This window comes from Triplophysa dalaica, chromosome 13 (genome assembly GCF_015846415.1).
Source record: "Triplophysa dalaica isolate WHDGS20190420 chromosome 13, ASM1584641v1, whole genome shotgun sequence".
Classification (NCBI taxonomy): Eukaryota; Metazoa; Chordata; class Actinopteri; order Cypriniformes; family Nemacheilidae; genus Triplophysa; species Triplophysa dalaica.
In genome coordinates, this window is record NC_079554.1 from 16,236,472 (window position 1) to 16,259,076 (window position 22,605).

A 22,605-nucleotide genomic window follows, 5' to 3' on the forward strand; every position below is an offset into this window, starting at 1 on the left:
CTAATATAATTACGGAAGGCCTCAAAGACCTGATGAGCAATGCAGTGTGTGAGACAGTATCATTAGGTAACATATTTGCTTCTAACCCCATGCAATAATGACCAGTTGCCATAACAGCTTTTAGATGTCAGTAGATTTTTGAACGGAGTGGCATAGGGATTAAGCAATTCTTCCCATTCCTGTAATGAATAAAATCGCTCATTTTTTCTCTAAAACAATGCAAGTTGTACAACCAAGGCCTGTATTACTTAAAGGGATAGTTCACCCAAAAATGAAATCTTGTCATCATTATAACCTCTTGTCATTTCAAATATTATTCTGCAGAACACAAAAGAAAATATTTTTACCCACATTCTTCAAAATATATATTTTGGGGTGTTTTCCGGAAGAATGTCATACAGGTTTGAAATGATGACATGAATGATAACAGAATTTTCATCTTTGGGTGTACTATCCTATCCGTAAGCAATCAAAAACGTTATAAATCACAGCTTGATAAATAATAAAATATATTTAAAAAAATATTGCAACTATGCGGTGTAACCATCACATATGTTTGTATCAGGTTATGACATCAGAAGACAGTCTACAATCCAAAACCAGGATGGTCAAATGCGAGGAGCTTTTTTGTAGATGGGTCCAAACATGGAGTGTTGGGACTTGGGAGGTAAATCAGGTCCACGAGCTCAAAGAAGCAGCACAGTGATCCAGATTTGCACTAAGTTCAGACAGCTGCGCACCACCCACACGCAGCTTTTCCCTGAGGACACAAAAACTCCAGGTCACCACTTTTCTAAGAACTACGTTTCTAAGCACAGACTGAAAAAATGAATGTCCCTCATCAAACAACTACTAATACACTTAAAACATCATGTGAAAGAAATTGGGGAACAAATATTTATAAGAAAGCATTTAAACTTTATTACTAACTATATTAAGATTTCATTATGTTACTGCTTTCTAAAATATCACAATACTGTCTTATGTAAGCACACACTGTTTTCAATCAAACAATAATTGTTTTTCTTAAATTTTTAAATGTTGTATCGCTTTAAAATCAAAATCAAGTTAATACAAATGTTTGTGTGTGATTGAGTGGAACTATGGACTGCTTATAGTGTGGCTTTCCATTGGGTTAGATTACCAATACATTAGTTTAATCTGATGCAGCCATCAGAACTGGTAAAATGCTGAGTTGGGCATACACCTAGTCTGGGTTTGTGTGAGGTTGTATTTGTGTGGACCATGGGCACGGAGTCTGTAGCTGCACTGTGCCTTTGCAGAAGAAGCCCCCACGTGAGAATGTACACCGACAGCTGAGCACCAGCTCCTCTGGCAGCCTCTCCCCTGGCTCCACCAAACATCCCTGCAAGCAAGAATGGAAATACATCGCTTCGGAGAAGACCACCAGTACGTCTGCACACCTTCAGATCATAAAAATGTGTTTAAAGTTGGCACAAATGTTCACAATTGATCACATGCTTACTTTTCTCCTTTTAGACCACACGTACCTGTGTCTGGCTGTGTTGAATGGCGTGCTGTGTGTGATCTTTCTACATGGACGCAGCAGTCCTCAGGCCTCGCCCTCGGCCACCCCTTGTCTAACCAAAAGCATGAGCTTTGACAGTCAGGCTCTGGAGGAAGAGCCGGATAAGCTGCTGGCACCCATGCACTATGCTCGCTCAGGCCTGGGCACTGCTGCTTTGAACGGTCGACTCATTGCTGCAGGTCAGTGGGTAGACACATTTGTCCCAAGAGGGTTCTCAGAGTATCTCTTATTACTTTGAGAAGAACATGTTCTAAAAGATGATCTCGTACTTAGGTGGTTACAACCGTGAAGAATGCCTGAGGACTGTGGAATGTTACGACCTGAACACTGACAGCTGGACATTCCTCGCCCCGATGAGGACTCCGCGTGCGAGATTTCAGATGGCAGTGCTCATGGTTTGTACATACAGTTAAATGTATACCTAGGGATAGACTAGTTCTCAGCCTGTGAAGTGCTAAGAATTGTTCTGTTGTGTTTTTAACCAATCAGGGTCAGCTTTACGTGATGGGCGGGTCCAATGGCCATTCTGACGAATTGAGTTGTGGGGAGACTTACAACCCAAACACCGACGAGTGGACTCAAGTGCCAGAGCTCAGAACTAACCGCTGCAATGCAGGTAAGGAGGATAAGACGCTCTCAAGTCTTCAAACCATAACAATGTAGGTTTAGATAGTTCTGATGGATGTTTGACTTTGCGCAGGTGTCTGCTCTTTGAGCAACAAGCTGTATGTCGTTGGAGGATCAGATCCGTGCGGACAGAAAGGCCTGAAGAACTGTGATGTTTTTGACCCTGTCAGCAAGGCCTGGACCAGCTGTGCCCCATTCAACATCAGTAAGTCAACATTCAAAATATCCCTAAATACACTAGAACAGAGTGGTTATGGGCATTGGCGTACAGTGGGGAATACATTGTTAAAAAGGCAGATGGATCTGTTCTCAACATGAACGTCGCTTTCATAGGGAGGCATCAAGCTGCCGTGTGCGAGTTGGAAGGATTCATGTACGTGATTGGAGGAGCAGAGTCGTGGAACTGCCTGAATAGTGTGGAGCGCTACAATCCAGAAAACAACACCTGGACCCTTGTTGCTCCGATGAACATAGCCCGCAGAGGAGCCGGAGTGGCCGTCCATGAAGGTAAGCGGAGCAAAAGACAACAATTCATATCACAGGGCATTTACAGAGTGTTGAGTGCTTTATCAATAGTGACCCATGTCTGTTCTCTCAGGTAAACTCTATGTGGTGGGGGGCTTTGATGGCTCTCATGCCCTGCGTTGCGTTGAAATTTACGATCCTGCCCGAAACGAATGGAGGATGCTGGGTAGCATGAACTCGCCACGCAGCAATGCCGGCGCGACCATGCTCGATGACATCATCTACGCCATCGGTGGCTTTGACGGAAACGACTTCCTCAATACATTCGAGGCCTACAACCCTAAAACAGACGAATGGAGCCCATGTGCAGATGCATTCACCAATTCCTAAGAGCCGGGCTGGGGAAACTGGGCGGGTGGGAGGGGGGCACTCACTCAAACTAACAGGCTTAGTGACGTAATCGTGCTTTGTGATGTCCTTGATGTATGCGAGCGGGCGGGTTTACGAGGGTGCGAGGGGTGGGATGGGGTCTCATGGGGGTCTGCATTGAAGTCACCCATGAGGCTGACTTTTCTTACAGTGTTTGGGTGGGGGTGGTCAGTTGGGGGTTGCTGAAAGCAACATTAAGCCTTTGCATATTGCATACTTTATTTTTTTTGTGTTGTATATATTGTTTAGTTTCATTTTTCTTTCCTGTTTTATGAAGAATGCCAACATTTATTACACATCAAGTGTACCTTTTTGAATTGAGTGCTTTGGAATATTTTTACTTTCGGGGGAAGTTTTAGCATCTCTGATGTAAAGACAGGATCGATTGGCTTAACCTATTTAAGGAAGTGACTTTGGTTGAATTAGTTTTTCTTTGTCATCCAACCATGATGCTGATTACTGTAACCAATCTTTAAAGATGGCCTTTTTTATATTTTTGATACACTGCTATGTAACCAATAGATGGATTAGATTGCAGATGCACAACACCTGTGAGGTAATAAACTTTAATCAGTGCCAGTTTAGTATATGCATATTCAACCATGCTTCAATGCTTTTTAGATAATTTGTTTGTTTTTTGACAGATTCACCCAAGTGAGAAAAGGCTTGTTTCTTGATACCTTTTCTAAAATATCTTGTTTTTCTTTAATTTGGATGAGTTCTTTTGGCTCCAAGGATTTGTTTTCTCATTAAACTAAATTGGGATAAATCTCTATCACATTTGTTACTATGAGCTGATATTTACTTACTAATAAACCATTCAACCTGTCAAAATCATGTCTGTTTTTTCATTTATCTAGAAACGATGTATTCAGTGGAGTCTGACATTTTAACATTTAATCTCTTAAACCTAATTCTGGTGGGATTAATTTGGGGGTTAACGTTACGTTATCTTGGTAGGATTACATTAGGGTTTAGTTATAAATGGGTTTAAATGGGAAGAGGTGAAGGCAAAGTCTAGGTCATGTTTTCTGGAAGAAACCACTTGAAAGTGTAACAGCAAGCGAAGCAATTTGACTTTAAAGTTGATTTCAAGATAGTCAAACTACATCAAATTAGCCAGCGATGCTACATGATGTAGTTTGCTCCAAAATTTAACCTGTCAGATATTAAAAATGACTGTGCTGGATTAAATAAACCAATTACTAGCGTAGTCGTAATCTGATAGGGAGTCCACATTGTGCACAACACCGGCATGCCAGGCCGCTAAATTACAGCCTTGGACAAGTAGTGTCTACTGACCTTTCAGGTTACAGCTGTGATTTAGACAGCTGACAAAAGGACTGTTAAAAACAAGTGCTTCATCAATAAACGTAATCAGATATATTCTGTATATTACATTCAAAATTCTTGTCTGTAACTGAATTAAAAATTAATCGAGAAAAAAACCCTTAAATTTCTAATCATGGTCCATGTCCTCGATTACCCATATGAATTTATGTATCACACATCACCGAGTGTCGATCTAATCTCCTTGCGGATCACATTCCCGTTCCCATAATCCTGTAAAGCCTCTTAAATAGTGATGTCACAGTACAAACCAGAAACCCAGATTAACATCCTCAGATACGTGTGACAAAAAAGGACATATACATGTCATTAACAATGTACTGTTTTAATCAAAATGCAAACAGCCGTAAAGAAAATATATAACTTTTCTATTCACACTTTAATACAAAAAAAAAAATTACAAGTCAAAACGTAAAAAATCATTCTTGCATATCTGAATAGGCCCATGTTTACAATCTAAGGTGAGGAGTATTTAATATCTTTTGCATTTTCTCCCCACACTGATTCACACAATAGATTCAGCTCCTTTTTAAAGAAACTGTAAATGATTAGGAATGAAACAAGAGAATATTCAACAATGGAACAGATATAATTTATGGTGCTGAGGTTTATATGCTGGGATTGCATCATCAGCAGTAGCAGAATGAAAAGCTCTGAACAGAACAAACAGAGAAACAATATCAAGATAGTTTCCTGAGTGACGCCCAGGAAAGCAGATTTTGACATGTAACTAATATAATTACGGAAGGCCTCAAAGACCTGATGAGCAATGCAGTGTGTGAGACAGTATCATTAGGTAACATATTTGCTTCTAACCCCATGCAATAATGACCAGTTGCCATAACAGCTTTTAGATGTCAGTAGATTTTTGAACGGAGTGGCATAGGGATTAAGCAATTCTTCCCATTCCTGTAATGAATAAAATCGCTCATTTTTTCTCTAAAACAATGCAAGTTGTACAACCAAGGCCTGTATTACTTAAAGGGATAGTTCACCCAAAAATGAAATCTTGTCATCATTATAACCTCTTGTCATTTCAAATATTATTCTGCAGAACACAAAAGAAAATATTTTTACCCACATTCTTCAAAATATATATTTTGGGGTGTTTTCCGGAAGAAAGTCATACAGGTTTGAAATGATGACATGAATGATAACAGAATTTTCATCTTTGGGTGTACTATCCTATCCGTAAGCAATCAAAAACGTTATAAATCACAGCTTGATAAATAATAAAATATATTTAAAAAAATATTGCAACTATGCGGTGTAACCATCACATATGTTTGTATCAGGTTATGACATCAGAAGACAGTCTACAATCCAAAACCAGGATGGTCAAATGCGAGGAGCTTTTTTGTAGATGGGTCCAAACATGGAGTGTTGGGACTTGGGAGGTAAATCAGGTCCACGAGCTCAAAGAAGCAGCACAGTGATCCAGATTTGCACTAAGTTCAGACAGCTGCGCACCACCCACACGCAGCTTTTCCCTGAGGACACAAAAACTCCAGGTCACCACTTTTCTAAGAACTACGTTTCTAAGCACAGACTGAAAAAATGAATGTCCCTCATCAAACAACTACTAATACACTTAAAACATCATGTGAAAGAAATTGGGGAACAAATATTTATAAGAAAGCATTTAAACTTTATTACTAACTATATTAAGATTTCATTATGTTACTGCTTTCTAAAATATCACAATACTGTCTTATGTAAGCACACACTGTTTTCAATCAAACAATAATTGTTTTTCTTAAATTTTTAAATGTTGTATCGCTTTAAAATCAAAATCAAGTTAATACAAATGTTTTTGACACTTTTTGTGTTGCAGTTTTTGGTAGAAAGAATCATGTTAAACAACTTTTATTATTTTTATAAATATATTACGTTTTATTATTTATGTCTCTCGCCATGAACATACAGAATAGCCATAGAAGTTGACATTCCGTTTAATTTTTGTGAATCTTTACATACATTTTTTTGTGAATCTTACGTTTTATTATGATTGATCCAATTACAAAATGTTTCACATGCAGCACAATACTATTTTATATATTTTTTTATAAAACAAGCAAAACATGCCTTGATTCCCAAAGCTATACTTTTCGTAACGTATATTCAATGACTTTGTCACAATAATGTAAAGTCTTGGCATGATCTCAGTTTCAGCAGTTTCCAGCAAATGATTAATTATTGAGCATAAAATTCTACTGAAGTTTTAATCAACTGCCAGCATTATTGCATACAGAAACAGAAGCAGCCTGCGTGAAGACCGGCTGGCAAAAGAAGCAATGAAGATCACATGTGTATAAACAGTTGTAAATGTTTCACTTCACACAGGATCATTTCAATGCATCAGCCTGAGGTTACAAACGGGAAGGGGATGTCTCGTACGCAGGAAACCAAAAAGGTTAAAAGAAGGAGGCTGAAGAAATGACTTTACGATACGAACATTTAGACTTCATATAAATATAGCTACAATGAGTAAAAGGGTCTCACTGTGAGATAACTTGAATGTGTTTTTAAAGGAAATGCTAGTCTGACAAACACTAAATTGTCCTCATGGTAAACAGTAGTGCGATTCTTGGGAAAGGAAAGCAGCATTTATACAATTGACTTCTCTGACTCATAGTCACACAGACTTTCTCACACTGGTACTCTGTTGCACTACTGGAATGAAGCCCATTATTGTGTTCCTTCTTTTCACACTTTATCTTTCTCAATTCTCATCCGCTCCCTTCCTTTTCAACCTGTTACTGCTTGTTGCTTCTTGTGCAGGCCAATGAACCTTACATAACAACAACAGCAAAAGTGGAAGAAATGTGTGTACTTGTTATTCCCCAACGTACACCCTCCTCAGTGTCCAGCCAGCCTGGTTATGTAAGGGAGGGTGATGTGGAAAAAGAAGCAAGTATGGCGACGATTGTTGTGTTTGTTTAGTTTAAGTGTATTTTAATAGAATGGAGAGAGAAACTATATAAAAAGAAGTAAAGATATATTAAAGATACATTATTGCCTCATGATATCTTTCAAGATAAAAAATGACCGCCTTCAAATAACCTTTTCTTTCTGCAAACCCTGTCTTTACTAATCTGATACGTGAGGTTCATACACTATGCAAAACTATTGACTGCTCAGTTGTGACGTGTTGAACAGGCGATGGATTTCTGCCTTGCAATTATCCGCTTAACAACCGCGCTACCATGGCAACCATACAACACTAGGGCAGCTCCCCTTCACTTGGAAACAAGACCTTGAACACGAAGGTGAACGCTTTATGAAGCCAAGCTTTAACAAATCAACAACAAACCACAATACCGCGGAAATGCCGCTTGCTCAAAAACAACCGTGCAACACTGATCACATCTTCAAACAAAAGCTTGGGTAGTGTTGACCGCACCGGTTGCCAAATATGAATCCCTGCTGAGCCATCCAGCACCTAGAGACGAGATGCTCATGAACAAAATGTAATGACAAAGCCGATCTGGTACCAAGCATTTACCATACTACAAAAATAGACTTCTCTCAGAGCTGGTTTACACCTGGAAATAAATATCCTAATCGGGTGCCAGTGCTAAATGGAGATGTAAAAAATATAAAATAGTATTGTGCTGAATGTGAACAATTTGGGATTGGATCAATCATAATAAAAGGCATGATTCACAAAAAAATGTACGTAAAGATTCACAAAAATGTGAGTGTCAACTTCTATGGCTATTCAGTATGTTCATGGCGAGAGACATCTATAATAAAACATAATATAATATATATTAGTGGTGGGCATAGATTATTTTTTTTTAATCTAGATTAAAATGGCTCATTTGATTCTGCCGAAGGCATTCAGAATATGTGTGCTACCCAAATAATGACTAAAAGTAAGTCTTTGAGAACGGGTTTCTCAAGCCAGGTGGCGCATTAGACCAGGGGCTCATCTCCTGTTTCCAGAATGCATCACAAACTGCTTGAGAAAGCTGTTCTACTATGATAATTGGTGATGAAAATTAAATTATGTTCAATAAGATGTACTTGTGTTTACTTTCGCATTAGCTAAGGGATGCTTTGCGTTTAGGTGGTACTTGAGACTGGAAGAGCTCCTACAGTACATTTACATTTAGTCATTTAGCATACGCTTTTATCCAAAGCGACTTACAAAGAGTTAGGGAGCAACAAGCGACCTGTCATACAGGAGCCATAATACATTAGATCTCAATACAAAGTTACTGGTTTCAACTAAAGCTAGACCACTACCTGTTGAGAGAAAGTTTTTTTTTTTTTTTTAAACCAATTCTGCATTGCACAAGGTGCAAACAACCTTAGTCTTGTCGATGTTTCCATTGGGTTTCCATTATTCCCTGAAGCAAACCCGGCGGCTTCATAGCTGCATCCATGTTAGCACGTCACGTTTGATGCGGTAATTTCACCGTAACGTTATGTTGTGTTCAGACCAAACGCGAATGGCGTGTCAAGCGCGAGTGATTTATATGTTAATGCGAAGAGGCAATAGACCTACTTGCGGCGCGAATCGCGCGAATGAAGCCCTGGTTATGAGATGATGAGGCGGCGCGAATGACGCGAATCAAGCGAGTTAAAAAATCTTGTTCTCGCCCCGTACAGTGCAGTTAAGCTGGTATACATCTGCGCTAAAATATCAAGGTGAAAGTCATCATAGCTTACGTAGTATAGACCCAGCTCCCAACCCAACTTTGAGAATAGATTAACGGCGACATTTTTTTTATCGCGCGATAAGAGCCTCACTGCGTTAACGGCGTTAACGGCCCACCACTAATATATATATATAAAATAATAAAAGTTGTTTAATATAATACTCTACCAAAAACTGTAAAACAAAAAGTGTCAATTTTAGTTACCATTTTAACAATAACAAAATTATTGTTTGATTGAAAACTGTAAAAGAAGTGCTTGCATAAGACAGTATTTTGATATATTAGCGAGCAGTAACATAATGAAATCTTACTATAGTTACTAATACAGTTTAAATGCTTTCTTATAAATAAGTCGGTTTGGATGCAAGTGTCTGTTGCAGAAATGTAATGTAAACATACTAAAATAACAAGAAAAATCAGTTTGAAACATTACGCATGGGTTTAGATTAAAATTAAACTACATCTGTGAAGAACCTTCTGAAAAAGTAGTGAGTGACCCTCCCTTTGAAATCCGATCACAAAAGGCCACATGATACGCATTTGATATGCATTTCACTAGCGGGTGTGAATGCTAATGTCTCGTCTGACGCCTTGTGATTATATCACCTGAGACAGATCCTAATACAAGGTGTGTACAGGCCCTCAGGTCAATTTCAAAAACCTTAAGCCCATAAATCAATATCGCATGACATGACAACCTGAATGAAGGACAGCTTCTGTTAACGTCACGTGACCCAATCCAATCTCAAGTTATGAAATGTTCAATGAAGCAAAGCCTGTTTGCTTACTGAGAGCAGCGTGTAATGTAATAGAGTACAACTGATAATCATATACTGATAATATGCGTACAGTGTGTGAAATGTTTTACTCTAGATCTTACAGGTTGGGTACATGACTAGGTCAGTGTGCTTTAGTGCATTAACATAAAGTACAGTAGGCGATACCCATTAAAGGACTGAAACGCATGGATTGATGCGTGACATGAGGTCATTGATATCTTTGTGATGAATGGCGAGTGCTGCGGCTCATTGATCCAACTGAGGTAAGCGAGTCACTAACAATCTGCTGTCAAGCGCTCTAGAAGTGCGTGTGTGTGTTGCTATGCTTGGCTGAAAAGGTAAATCAATGAACGCTCTCTTTGGCCCTGAAAATAAAACCTAACTGATGGTTGACAAACACAAGCAAAGTCAAAGTCTCAAGTGTTAATCTCCCAAAAGTGAGGGCTAAATCATTACAAACGATGCATTAATAAATCTGAATTGAACAAAGTTGGTTGTTTGTAATATGCAAGTCTGGAACTTAGGGGGTGTAGCCAGAGCTCTACAGCGTGAGCTTTTAACTGTGCCTGAAATTTATCGTGTGTGACTGTGGAAATTTTTAGCCATGTGACTTGTGTCTTGCCAAATTCCAGTTTTCTATCAGCTGTATTCAAATGCTGAAACGTGTTATGCGTGTTTGCCCTAATGTGCCCCGAATTACAGTATAATGCATGAATATTGATTGGTCATGTGTATGTTGCTAAGCAACCTTCTGAGAGTAACATGTCATGAGCAATATCTTCTATAAATAAATAATTTTTTAGTTCATTATCAAGTTGACTATCATCATTTTGTTATGCCTACTGGGCGTGCCGTAATAAACCAATTTATACAGGATCATTTATTCATAGATAGTTTATATTTTTTTAAAGGTATAGTTTACCCTAAATTAAAAATGCTGTCCTCAATTACTCATCGTCTTTTCATTTCAAACCTGTATGACTAAGAACACAGAAGAAGATATTTGGAAGAATGTAGATAATGATAACAGAACAGTGGCGGGCCCCATTGACTTGGCTTGTATGGATGTTATGTTGTATGGTATTGTATGGTTGATGGTATGTTGTTCAGTTACCAACATTTTTCAAAATATCATCTTTTGTGTTCTGTATAAGAGAGTAAATCATACATATTTGAAATGACAAGAGGGTGAGTAAATGACGACAGAATGTTCATTTTTTGGTGAACTAACCCTTTATTATATACTTTAAACAAGACATTATATAAGGTTATATAACTGTTCTCATAGAAATGTAAGTATAGAGCCTTTGTAGCTCAATAGAGGATTTTTCTCTGCAAAAAAATAATAATAAAACAAAACAAGAGACCATAACGGGTGTTGTAGGCAGGTAATTTGTGGATCATGGTCCCTGCGCTTGCAGCACAACAAACAAATTGAAAGAGTTGGGAGAAAATGAATCTCAAAATAATTGATATCCTCAGTGACGTCTTTTGCACCCTCATAGATCCACATGTTATGTACTGCCAACATTCCGCTCGCACACATATTTTCCATCTCCAGGCGCAATATCCTTTTAATAAACCTTATAATTTAAAGAACATTCATTTAAAAGAAACCCAATACATTTTGGAATTTGCTGGCTGTCAAAAGTGCAATTCTGCCTGGCACAAATATCCACATAAAACACCACATCCTATTCCATATCCAAACACTGACAAGTGCAATCACATCTTTATTTATATAATTCATATATAAATAATAATTGTATTATACTGTTGAGCACTCCACACCAGCCTGAAGCTCATTACATCGGCACACTCAGGTCGAGAAAATCTCTAGATGACTAGATGCATCATGCTAAGCTTCAGACTTCCATTTCTACTAACACACACTGCTGGGAATATATTGTGAAATACATTTACCAGGAATGTGTGTTCAGGCAAACGGCTCAGGGGACTAAAGGTGATGTATCATTAAATACACTCTTTGAGTCATTAATGCCATCCTCTGCGCTTTAGATTGTGATAAAGATTGCACAAGAGGAGAGTTTTCAGCACAACCTGTTATTACACAAGAGACACGTTTAGTGAGTGTTAGTGCACACAATATAGCACATTGCTGGATATATCAAACATATTGAACTAAACCATAAGAAAAATCAAATAAAGGAAAGAGATCAGTGGTGTTTCGACTACTGCATAAAATAAAGATGCTGAATTATTCTGAACGAATGCTTATAAATGTGAATATAAATAAAACAAATTCAAAATACATATAAAATGTATGCTTAGACCTTTGTACAATTACAAAGTGAATGCAAAAATTATTTGAAACAGCTCTTATAAACACTTTCCACATCTTCCCCTGGTAGAATATAAGGTTGGAGAAAAGTATTTGTGCATGCAACACCCCCACCACATTGTGACATCATAACCATGACAATTTCTGAACATTTTGTTCTTTTAGCTTAGCTTCCATAAATGATTCAGGTGGAGCTTTATCCCACAGGAGGCCTCATAAAGAACACATGCGCCCATGCGCTTTGTCATGCAACCGTTGCTTATCTAACCTGCCAGACGTGATGTTCAGTGTTCAACAGAACTGTCTTCTGAGGTTTGTCAAGGCTTGTTATGCAACAACTGAAAATGGAAATTCGAATTCTACGAGGCCACAGACACCTGCTGAGACCTGCCATAGCACGCACTGACCCGAGAACTGCAGAGCTGCAAACGCCTCTCTGTTTTATGGGAGGTGCTTGCGTGGTACATAACGGGACCCGTCGTGCACGTAGCCGGTTAACAAAAGCAATAACATTTATGAGTTAAAGATAAGCTGCCGTAAATGTGACTCTGAACTTACCTGTATTCCTGTTGAGATATGAAATCAAACAGGTCCCTGGCGGTGAAGCGTGGCTCCATAGCAGCAATCTGAAACCAAAAGGAGTTTCTTTTATTGTCAAGTACAACTCAATGTCCTTCCGCATAATCACAACTTTAGTGCTTTGTTGATTTTAATGGTCAGTTATTTCTGATCAAAACCAGATGAAAAGATTAGATGCAGAGCTTAAATATAAAAACAACCTTTGCTGTTTGAAAGACATATTAACTATGGAGCTTTTCATACATTACTAATGCTTTAAATGCATGACTAGTCAAAAGATAATGTGTGACCACATTTTTTCACAACAATCTGACTCCCACAAAGTGATGTGGTCTTACCTCACTGGTTTGAATGAAGGAGAGAAGTAGCTGTGCATCCTGAACACTACCGTCCACAGATAACACCCTATTGAAGAAGAAACACACTCCGGTCTTTATATTATACCTATATTTTGTTACAATTACATTTGTGGATATGACCATTTTTTGTAGTATCTTAATCCATGCAGAAACTTTCTGACTCTGAAGATTTATTTTTTTGATTTAGGTATTTGTGTGGAAGACACTCATAGCAGAATATGTGAGTATAAGCCCATCCTGAATAACCTTCAGAAGATCCGGAGAGAACGAACATGTTGGTGCAGAGACAGAGTCGAGCTGAGGAGAGATGAAAGAATAAAACAACATGGACTGCATAGGAAGGAAGAAGAGATGTGGGAGAAACGTCGAGAATGCAAAAGAGCACACAAGAAAACCTATTTCAGCAAAAAAATCTTAAAAGCTCCGATGACTCATAAGTCTGCTTTCTGCGCAATAAATCAAGTCTAGCCGTTTCCACGGAGACTGCACCTTATCTCCCTTCAAACCTTGTCATCCTGCTTTCTGAAACACTCTTCCGTTAGAATCCAAGGAGAGACTTAGAGATAGTTTACCTAAAAATAAAATTGGTTCATGAATTACTAACCCGGATGAGATGATGCTTCATACCCATATGATTTTCTCTTTTCCATGAAATCAGACATATGTTAGTGATACTCGCAGTCTCAATCCCAATTCCCTGTTATTATATGCATTTTTTGGGGGGAAAGGAACCTGTCCATTTAAATGCAAAACAATAAAACCTTGGACACATAACAAACGTAAAAGCAACACACACCTGAACCTCGGATGAAAACTGTGACAATTATGTAACAAATGTCTGTGGGTGTCACGAGATCAGTAGTGAATCAGCAAATACTACAGTAGGGCTAACGGGTAAAGCTTAACTCACATGTGTGTCACGCTTTCGTTAAAAAAACACCTTAAAAAGACAATATGATAAATCTCCCAAGGACTAGAATAAAATGAACAAGTTGGTGTGAAAATCAATTTGCACACACTTATGCACGAGCACGGAGTCATGTGTGGAAATAAGCGAGCGTATAATCAATTAAACAACACGGCACAAAGTTTCACGTCACAAATCATTCATATTCAGAGAGGAGATATCTTTGTGACAAGGAGGTCAATGTTTCTGATGTAAGATTACATAAAAGCACACTCTGTTAAACAAAATCCTCCCTAAATTTCATGCATTCAATTAGCATTTATAGAACTCTAGCAAAAATGGATCTGAAAAATGGAAAAAAGAAACATTTTTGGCTTGTGAGTGACACCATTAACTCAAGTTAACCTCGACTTTCTAAATGTAAAGCTACAAGCTACTTACTCAGTTCTATAAAATATACATTTACAGACCCGGTTATTGATTCGCTATGAAATATCTATGAAATATTCATAATAAGACCTTGGACGATGAGAGCGAGCAGCTCAATATGTTAATTAAGGCAAACAAGCTATGGCATTTATTACACTGAAACAGAGCTTGTCTGTGTGCTACAGCTATTACAGACTAAACTGAATTAGAACTGATTTACTAGCAAGACACAGAGAATTCAAATGAAAAATTGCCATGTGACAGGTAAGATGTCTGTCTGCCGGCTGCTATGAGTCATGGAGTCTACATGAACGGTGAGAAAGAAAAGTGAGTCACGAAAAATAAGCAGTAAGGATTTAAAAAAAAAAAGCGCACATACAGAATACTCTGAAGAAAAAGACTGCCCCCCTCCCCCTTGTGACACACCTACTTCTGTCCCCTACGTGCTTCGGTGACTAAGGACACACACTGAACAAATCCTGTTAGGAGACGTGACTGGAATGTTAACAGGCCTTGCTGCACTGTTCTGTGTGTGTGTATACCTATGAAGAGCCCCTAGGAGTTGTTTAAGGGCAGAGGAGAGCCTGTGGAGGCAAGAGAGGGCTTCCTGAGGTGGGGGAGTGGCGGCTTGCGGACTGGGCTCAGTTGCTCCCGGACTGTAGTGTAACACTGAGAACAGAGCCGAACTGAGAGAGGTAACCAGACAAACAAAGAGAAGTCGTGCATTAGGTCATACAGTGAGGTTTTTGGAACGGTTGAGGTTAGAAGATATGTGTATAAATGTCTCTCACCTAATCTGACACACATTGTTCCAGATGCTCTCAAACAACGCCCAAACTTCCCCATGGCATGCGTGAGGGGGCGGGGCTTCATCCTCGACCTCTGCCATCAGCGAGTCCTCGTTGTCTTCATTGTCATTATCACCCTTTAGAGAAGCTTTGGGAGACTGTCACACACACACACACACACACACACAAAAATGAGCGATCAGATCGACTCAATTATTTATTATAATTTAGCTGTAACTGACCTGTAGTCTTTGCTGCAGCATATGTAAAGTGGAGAGAGCCTGATCCACACGCAAGCTGTATGGAGATCTACAAGTCAGCGCGGACAAGAGCTCTGTAGCCCCTCTCACAGCACTGAGAAAAGATCCACGCTCGATGGACCGATCTACAGAGAGACACAGAGACACAAGCCATTGTTTATGAGGCTTTAAATTGATGCATGACTAACAGCTTTAGAATCAACAGGCCTTAAAAGCAGAATTTTAGTTAAAGGGATAGTTCACACAAAATATAAATTCTGTCATGAATTATTTACCCTTGTGTCATTCAAAATCTGTTAGCAACTTTTTCTTTAGTAGAACACAAAATAAGATACTTTGAGAAATGTAGTTGTGTTTTAGTTTCCACTAGCCCTTTAATATATTGTGTCTAGACATCTAGCTGGGACTTTGCTGTCCCGACAGGCGGCTATTTTCGTCGAGCCGTTAGTCAACCAATATTTAATTGGTAATTTAATGGATAGGCAACTGTGTGTGACTATGATCTCATGATTTTTAATGACCTCTTTTTGTTGAATGTGGGGGAAAGGAGCGCACCATATTAAATCCGCTTCACAAGATGTCTTATAAAATTCGGGAACAAAGCATGGGTCTTTTCACACCTTCCATCACTAATCTAAAATATTTTTTTGTACTTTTGATCCTTGTCTTTCCGTTAACATTTGTTATTCCCTTCTACTGCTAAAATTACAATAGTGTTTAAAACATAGCATATTCTTGAAAGAAAAATAGAGTGTCCATTTTCTTGCTCCGCCCAGTTTACAAAGGTCATCGACTTCTGGACGCAACACAAACCCACACAGAGATGCTTGAACACAAAAGCGTGCACGCAAATGTAGCGACAGACACTCTCTTCCCTCCAGACAAACAACAAAGTGTAGTAAATCACATTTAGACATGAGCAGAAGGACCCTGGTACTTTTCCATCACTCCACTACAAACTCTTAAAGTACCCTCCCTCCTACGCTCTGTTGGACCGGGCTCATGGCCAAAGGCAGCAGAGAAGCAAGGCAGTCATACTCCAGCACCAATGATTGACAGAATGAGGTCAAATCTCATAACTCCAAAAACACACAAAATTTGAGAACAGAGAGTGTGGATTAAAACCACACAAGTCACACGTGCACACAGACAAACGTACACAAATACTGTTGCAGTTTTAATGACATAATGAGCATGTGAAGAACATATAGAGGATTAAAAAGAGCATTTCTCCCTTTATGACTTTCTTTCTTCCGCAGAACACAAAAGAATATATACGTTTGTCTGGTAACCGAACAGCACTGGCCCCCATTCACTTCTATTGTATGGACACAAAACCAATGCAATGAATGGGGGCCATTTAACAACATTATTCAAAATATCTTCTTTTGTGTTCTGCAGAAGAAAGAAAGCCATACAAGTTTGAAATGACAAGAGGGTGAGTAATGAATTTTCATTTTTAGGTGAACTATCACTTTAAGCATCACACTAGAGCTGTCAGACATACATACTTGAACAGAGACAGTCGCTCAGCATCTCCACACAGCTGAGTAGGCTCCTCTTAATAATGATTCCAAACACAGCGATCCAGTGCTTCTTAAAACACTTCAGTACACCGTCCAGATTCCACGGAGGCTTGACGTACACTATCTGCACACACAAACACACGCGTCACAAAGTGAAGACGACAGCAGAAACGTTTCACAGAAAAAGCCCTTCTGCAAGTTCATACAATTTTGATAAATAAATGAATTAGCAATGTGTGCAGAGAGTGCGGCGCTACCTCGGTCCATAACTCTCCAAACGCGGCCTTCATCTCTTCCTCCAGCACCTCAGAGAGCGCCCCCTGGAGGCAGGACTCTAGGATTGACACACAGTCGCTCAGCTGTGGTTCCTCAGCTGGATCGTTGCGTGTCCTCTCCTGTGATTTCTCCTTTGCAGGAGGTTTATGTGCTAAGACGATCTTGTCTTAAGAATTTAGAGAAATATTAAATAATTGTAATGGTGCAGAAACAGCATGAGCATTCAAATTGCAGGTGTCAGTAGCAGACCTTTCTCTACGGGTCCAACAGCGGTCGATGTAGCGGGTGTAGCACGAGGGTAGTTTAGGATCGAAAGTCTGTTTTCTTCTACCTCTTTTACTAGGTCTGCTTTGCTCACAGCTTTTACCCCACTAAGCAAAGCCTTGCTGCACAAGTTCTTATCGTCACTACATAAAAGAAATCATACAGAGAAATTCAAGCGGCTAGTAAGTTGTCCTCCACTTTCCTGATGTACATTATTCATGGCGACACAATTGGTAATTAAATCACAGTGTTTTTTCATAAGACAAACACATGGCCACCTTGCATGTCAATTGCCATCTGAAAGGACAATTCAGGGACAACAAAAAATGCGAATGTACTTCAGACACGTCTAGAGGTCAAACAGATGCATGGAGCGGAAACACTCACGTGCAAAGAACTACAGCGCCCTCTGGGTACAGAGCCTGGTACTGCAGACAGCACGCCAGAACTCTGTCGTCGTTATTTACAACACCAGACCCACCTAAAGGAGAGAGAGAGGACATGAAACAAAGGATGAACATCAACTCACATACTTCCTATGCTTTATAGTATATAGCGATCTAGATTAAAAGTGGTGAATCTCAATATACGGTGCGCGTGCAGTACCATAAAATATTCAATGCCTAGATGGCATTAAGTTTCAAACTCATTTTGTAAAACGGCTCCATCTGCTGGTGGTTGATTTGCCTTCCACTTAACATCTTTGCTTTTACAAAACACACAGCAGGGGCTTTTGATGCAAATACAGATACATCTCAAGATAAGCATCCGGTTACTCACAGACGGCCTGGGAGGCCTGCTGCATTGACTGGCCCAAAAGTCTGGGCTCCTGGTTTTTCAGGCAGCTGTAGATGTAGTGGACTGCTGGCCTGGCTTTGCCCTCCACATTGCTAGAGAGTTTGCCACTCTTCAGATAGTCAAGCTCCTGCAGGACCACCCACGGGATGAGCAAAGTGGGGAACCCAAGCGCTGAGAATGAGTTTTAAAATATTTTGTTGAAATAAAGCAGAAAAATAAAAAAGACTGCACCTCTTACTTTAAAAGCATGCACACTGAATTTCTATTTTGAGAACAAAACTTATCTTACCAGCAAGGCCATGTGTCCTGATCTTCTTCACAAACTCCAGATGGCTGAGCAGCACATTTGTATCAAGGACGATAAGGAGGCTCTGTTGATGTTGCTCTTCATCTGTGATAAGTTAGAAACACTTTTCACTAAATCCCACTTTCGCCCAGATGCAAAACTGCACAATTATTCATCAAAATGCCCTTGCAAGAACGAAACCATTTTATGTATATACTTCAGGAATATGTTAAATCTGTTCATGTGACATTACTGAAGGGCACGCTGGATCCCTCTTCTGGTGGATCAATGTCCATGCAGGTGAGCTCTCCGCAGTTCTCCACTAAATTCAGATCCAGTCGCCTCTCAGAGCGTGCCAAATGCAACTCTTCCACCAGTTGCATCTAAAAAGTGCATGAAATAGAGTAAGAAACTTGCAAATGCACATGGCTATATTCTGAATGTTAAGAAATATGGCTAACCTCATGGTCACAGTCAAAGGTCTCTGCAGGTTCCTGAGGAGTTTTCTGAAACGGCACAAAAGACCTGTCTGATCACCACATACCCTGTGGAAATTTAATGGTATAAGTACTATTTACTGTGGTTCACTGGAACTAACAGGGTGGAATTCTATATTTGAAACCATTTTTTCTTTTTGTCCTGATGCATCTTTTACACATCTGCTAAATCGGTATTTACCGAATGATATTCTTGTGTCTGTCCTTGGACTGAAGATCGCTCTGTTCTTGTGTCTTTGTAAGCATTGCATATTTCCTGGAACTGAAATAGAAGGTGTTATATTTAAGTGATATTTGTTTACACCATAATAAAAACCTTCATCATAACAATTATTACTTTCACTTCATTATTAGGACATTTTACACATTTAGAACTCTAAGCTTCAGGTATTATCTAAATTACTAGTACAGACCTATTAACTGTAAGCTGGACTTAAAATGTGTGAATAATAATAAAAGACAAGAGAAGAGAACATACAACAAATTAATGGGCGTCCTTCATGAAACACGATCAGAACAAATTTTTGTGTGAATCATTTTGGGAATTATGAAAATGTTCGTATTTGATTATTGTAATTGTGAATGAGCGTGCATGCGCGTCCTGTTTACCAGTGATTGGAACTCATTTAACATACACATTTTACTATCAAATCTGACGTTTAAAAAGTATTTGTGAATCCGGAAGAAAGTTTTCGGGAAGGTCTGTTTTACGCCCAAATTACTCAGAATTTACTCATATATTTCTTGAATTAGGCCCAATGTGTGATATAACACGGGGTGTATCAGCATAGAGTCAAGCTTCTGAAAACACAGAAAACACCAACATGGTAGTGCAGTACTGTGAGATTTTATGTTTGCCTGTCTCACCTATTTTTATGTACTATATCCTGCCTATGTTGTTTTCTCACTTATACGTGTCACTGAGAGTTATGACGTACAGTGGCTCTACTATTGTTCAGTATGTTCCAGATATTAAAAACAAGGAACTTTCTTAACACTAACCTAAGCATAAATGACTGACAAGTATATCTCTCAATTTTCCATATAACGAAGTGTCTGAATCGGAGCATTTCATCACTTCCTCTTTTATTCCTCTTTTATTGGACCTGTCCTCAATAAATATTTGACTTGGAGTGAACTGCACTTCTGTGTCTGTGTCACCGGATCCGGAGCTTCTGGGTGTTTCATCGACTAAACTCTTAAACTTTCAACCTAGACAAAAGTTATATCTTACAAGTACCTTGCAGGAAGTGATGCTTGGTTTTGTGACTTCTTTTGATTTATCCGTCTGCACTCGCTGAACCGCACCTGCTGAATTTAAATGTAGAGGATGTGACAAGCGATTTCCAAGGAGTGGGTTGGAGGTCGAGGCCAAAACCTTCTGTGGTGTCTGTTCTTGCCTCTTAGAGATAAGAAATGTGTTTGTAGATGGAGATCCTGCCACCACTGTTTTAGCCTGACTGTTACATCGAGTCCTGCTACCAGAAGAAGCCGAACGGACATTCCAAATATCCGTTTTTGTCTGAGTTTTAACAGTACTGGCCTTCTTTGGAATCTTGAAACTGATTTTTGGCATGAGAGCAGGGAATTGTCTTTCATCTTGCTGCTTGTGTGAAAAATCCTCTGGTAACTTTGGTTCAGCTGCAGAGTCTACATACTTCACTACCGGCAAAGACTTCACTGTTTTATCATGAGAAGTAGTAACACAGACAGCCTGATCAAATTCTTTGGACCTCCTGCTCACCAACTTCTTCCTCATTTCCTTTAAATCCTCAGATTGAGATTCCCGATGTGCCGAGCTATTGCTGGTGACGTTTTTTTCGTCTCTTCGCTTGGCATCGGTCTGATGTTCTGGTGATAATGACCTCTTCAAAAGCTTCCTCCGTTTCTCTTGTTCCTTTGAGGGAGAATCATCCTGTGCAGGTTTGGGCTTCTCTGGTGCTGATCTCCTCGATACCAGCTTCTGTCTCTGAGTCTCCAGCTCCTTGGAAGAAGGCTGATTTGTTGCAGTGTGTCTACTGAAGCTTTTACCTGAGATAGTGGGACTTGTATTTTCATGTTTCCGTCTGGCAGTCTGTTTTTCTATGTCCTCTGTGATGTGCGATTTGACAGTCCTGGACATCTCAGTTGCTTTGCTTTTCAAAATGTCTTCCTTGCTCATTTTTGGAACCACATATGTTTTTGTCAATCTCTCTTTATTGGGACTGATGCTTTGTGTTGATGAGTAAGTGCCCCTCCTCCCTTTAGATTTTTCTTTGTCAACGCTGAAATCCAGTGAAGAGTCAAGAATTAACATATAAAAAAGAACATGAAATATAATCAAATAAATTGATTTTAATGAAATATGTACCATCACTCTCAAAATGTATAATACCAAATATAACATTTCTAAAAAACATGCCATATGCATTTTAGACTAGTTTAAAGTCTCCATCTCAGAGTTGTCAGTTACATTAATACATATAACGTAACCTAAATTACATCATAAATACATGAAATAAAATCTTTGCTTTGACACTCACCTTTCATGTCGATGATGATGACGATGATGTGCGTGGCTGTTTAAGCTGCTGTGTTTCTTACTGTCTCTTTCCTGTTTAGCAAACACAAACAGTATGTGTTAGAACTAAAAACACATCTTACAATGTCCAGTACTGATAAAAACGAATGCATCAAAATTATTACTATCACAAATTCCACTCAAAATATAGCCTTACCTTTTTCTCGTCTTCATATAAATAACTCGATGAGACTCGTTCCTCCTTTTTGTTTTTTTTCTTCTTTGATTTCTTGCTAGACATCTTCAAACCTCTGTGTCTGTGACTGAACATAAAGCCCATAATGATTCAGTTAAACCTCTTATCTACATTCAGTATGGCAATACAATAAGATTTAAACATGGGAACACTTTTCATTATTTTGTAAATAAAAAAAACAATAACTACGATAATTGTTTTAATACACGTTGTTTATAGTTTCGTAGTAGTAATGACTAATGAATATATATATTCTCTCAAGAGCTCCATATCAGTAAACGTTATTCCCAGAGAAAAATCCAACTCATCCTTGAGAGACAGATTACGCCAAAACAATTTAAACCAGCTCAATGTTGACCTTAAACTGCTCCACAATATGAAACGTATGACATTAAAATAGAAAACTAAATGGTGATATTTCAGGAACATAGAATTGAAGCAGTACAGACTTTTAGTCCTGGATTCCCCAAAACCTAAAACCTTATTTTATTTAATTGACCGAATTTTAAAGTTTATGTTTTCTACAGCTTTGATATGAAAGAGGTTAACCTACCAGAAATAAGGCAAACGTTGCTAAATTAGTAACTGAATGACAACGAGACTCTCAGTCGTCTCACACTGTTCCCCTCAACACTTTTACACCAGCTCCTTTGCCTCGCTCAATCCACTTCCGCTCTCTGAGGCAGCGTAGTTTAGGAGAAGATGATTGGTC

General features: G+C 39.0%; 2 protein-coding genes across 2 annotated transcripts; one reads left to right on the forward strand and one right to left on the reverse strand.

Moving 5' to 3' along the window:
* Positions 1-645: 645 nt before the first annotated feature.
* Positions 646-3,649, forward strand: LOC130433957 (influenza virus NS1A-binding protein homolog A-like). Its single transcript, XM_056763764.1, has 8 exons — positions 646-781; positions 1,225-1,410; positions 1,501-1,728; positions 1,823-1,944; positions 2,039-2,165; positions 2,250-2,381; positions 2,510-2,683; positions 2,775-3,649. The coding sequence occupies exons 1-8, from the start codon at positions 646-648 to the stop codon at positions 3,029-3,031; spliced, it is 1,362 nt and encodes a 453-aa protein (XP_056619742.1). The 3' UTR covers positions 3,032-3,649.
* A 982-nt stretch (positions 3,650-4,631) lies between these two features.
* Positions 4,632-22,553, reverse strand: swt1 (SWT1 RNA endoribonuclease homolog). Its single transcript, XM_056764216.1, has 19 exons — positions 22,447-22,553; positions 21,855-21,960; positions 21,660-21,730; positions 20,378-21,401; positions 19,319-19,399; positions 19,102-19,146; positions 18,894-19,023; positions 18,644-18,745; positions 18,337-18,525; positions 17,944-18,037; positions 17,542-17,699; positions 17,274-17,458; positions 17,002-17,140; positions 15,473-15,615; positions 15,234-15,388; positions 14,985-15,128; positions 13,086-13,152; positions 12,727-12,794; positions 4,632-5,910 (listed from the first exon to the last, which is right to left on the reverse strand). The coding sequence occupies exons 2-19, from the start codon at positions 21,936-21,938 to the stop codon at positions 5,823-5,825; spliced, it is 2,967 nt and encodes a 988-aa protein (XP_056620194.1). The 5' UTR covers positions 21,939-21,960; positions 22,447-22,553; the 3' UTR covers positions 4,632-5,822.
* Between the last annotated feature and the right edge of the window lie 52 nt (positions 22,554-22,605).

What these genes read in the sequence shown, in the direction of transcription:
- swt1 (XM_056764216.1), bottom strand. Translation starts at nt 21,938, where the DNA reads ATGTCTAGCAAGAAATCAAAGAAGAAAAAAAACAAAAAGGAGGAACGA. An exon ending in CATCATCATCGACATGAAAG is followed by an intron (nt 21,402 to 21,659) that starts GTGAGTGTCAAA and finishes ACTGGATTTCAG; the next exon opens with CGTTGACAAAGAAAAATCTA. An exon ending in TGCTGCAGCAAAGACTACAG is followed by an intron (nt 15,389 to 15,472) that starts GTCAGTTACAGC and finishes TGTGTGTGACAG; the next exon opens with TCTCCCAAAGCTTCTCTAAA.
- LOC130433957 (XM_056763764.1), top strand. Translation starts at nt 646, where the DNA reads ATGGAGTGTTGGGACTTGGGAGGTAAATCAGGTCCACGAGCTCAAAGA. An exon ending in TTCAGATGGCAGTGCTCATG is followed by an intron (nt 1,945 to 2,038) that starts GTTTGTACATAC and finishes TTAACCAATCAG; the next exon opens with GGTCAGCTTTACGTGATGGG. An exon ending in AACTAACCGCTGCAATGCAG is followed by an intron (nt 2,166 to 2,249) that starts GTAAGGAGGATA and finishes GACTTTGCGCAG; the next exon opens with GTGTCTGCTCTTTGAGCAAC.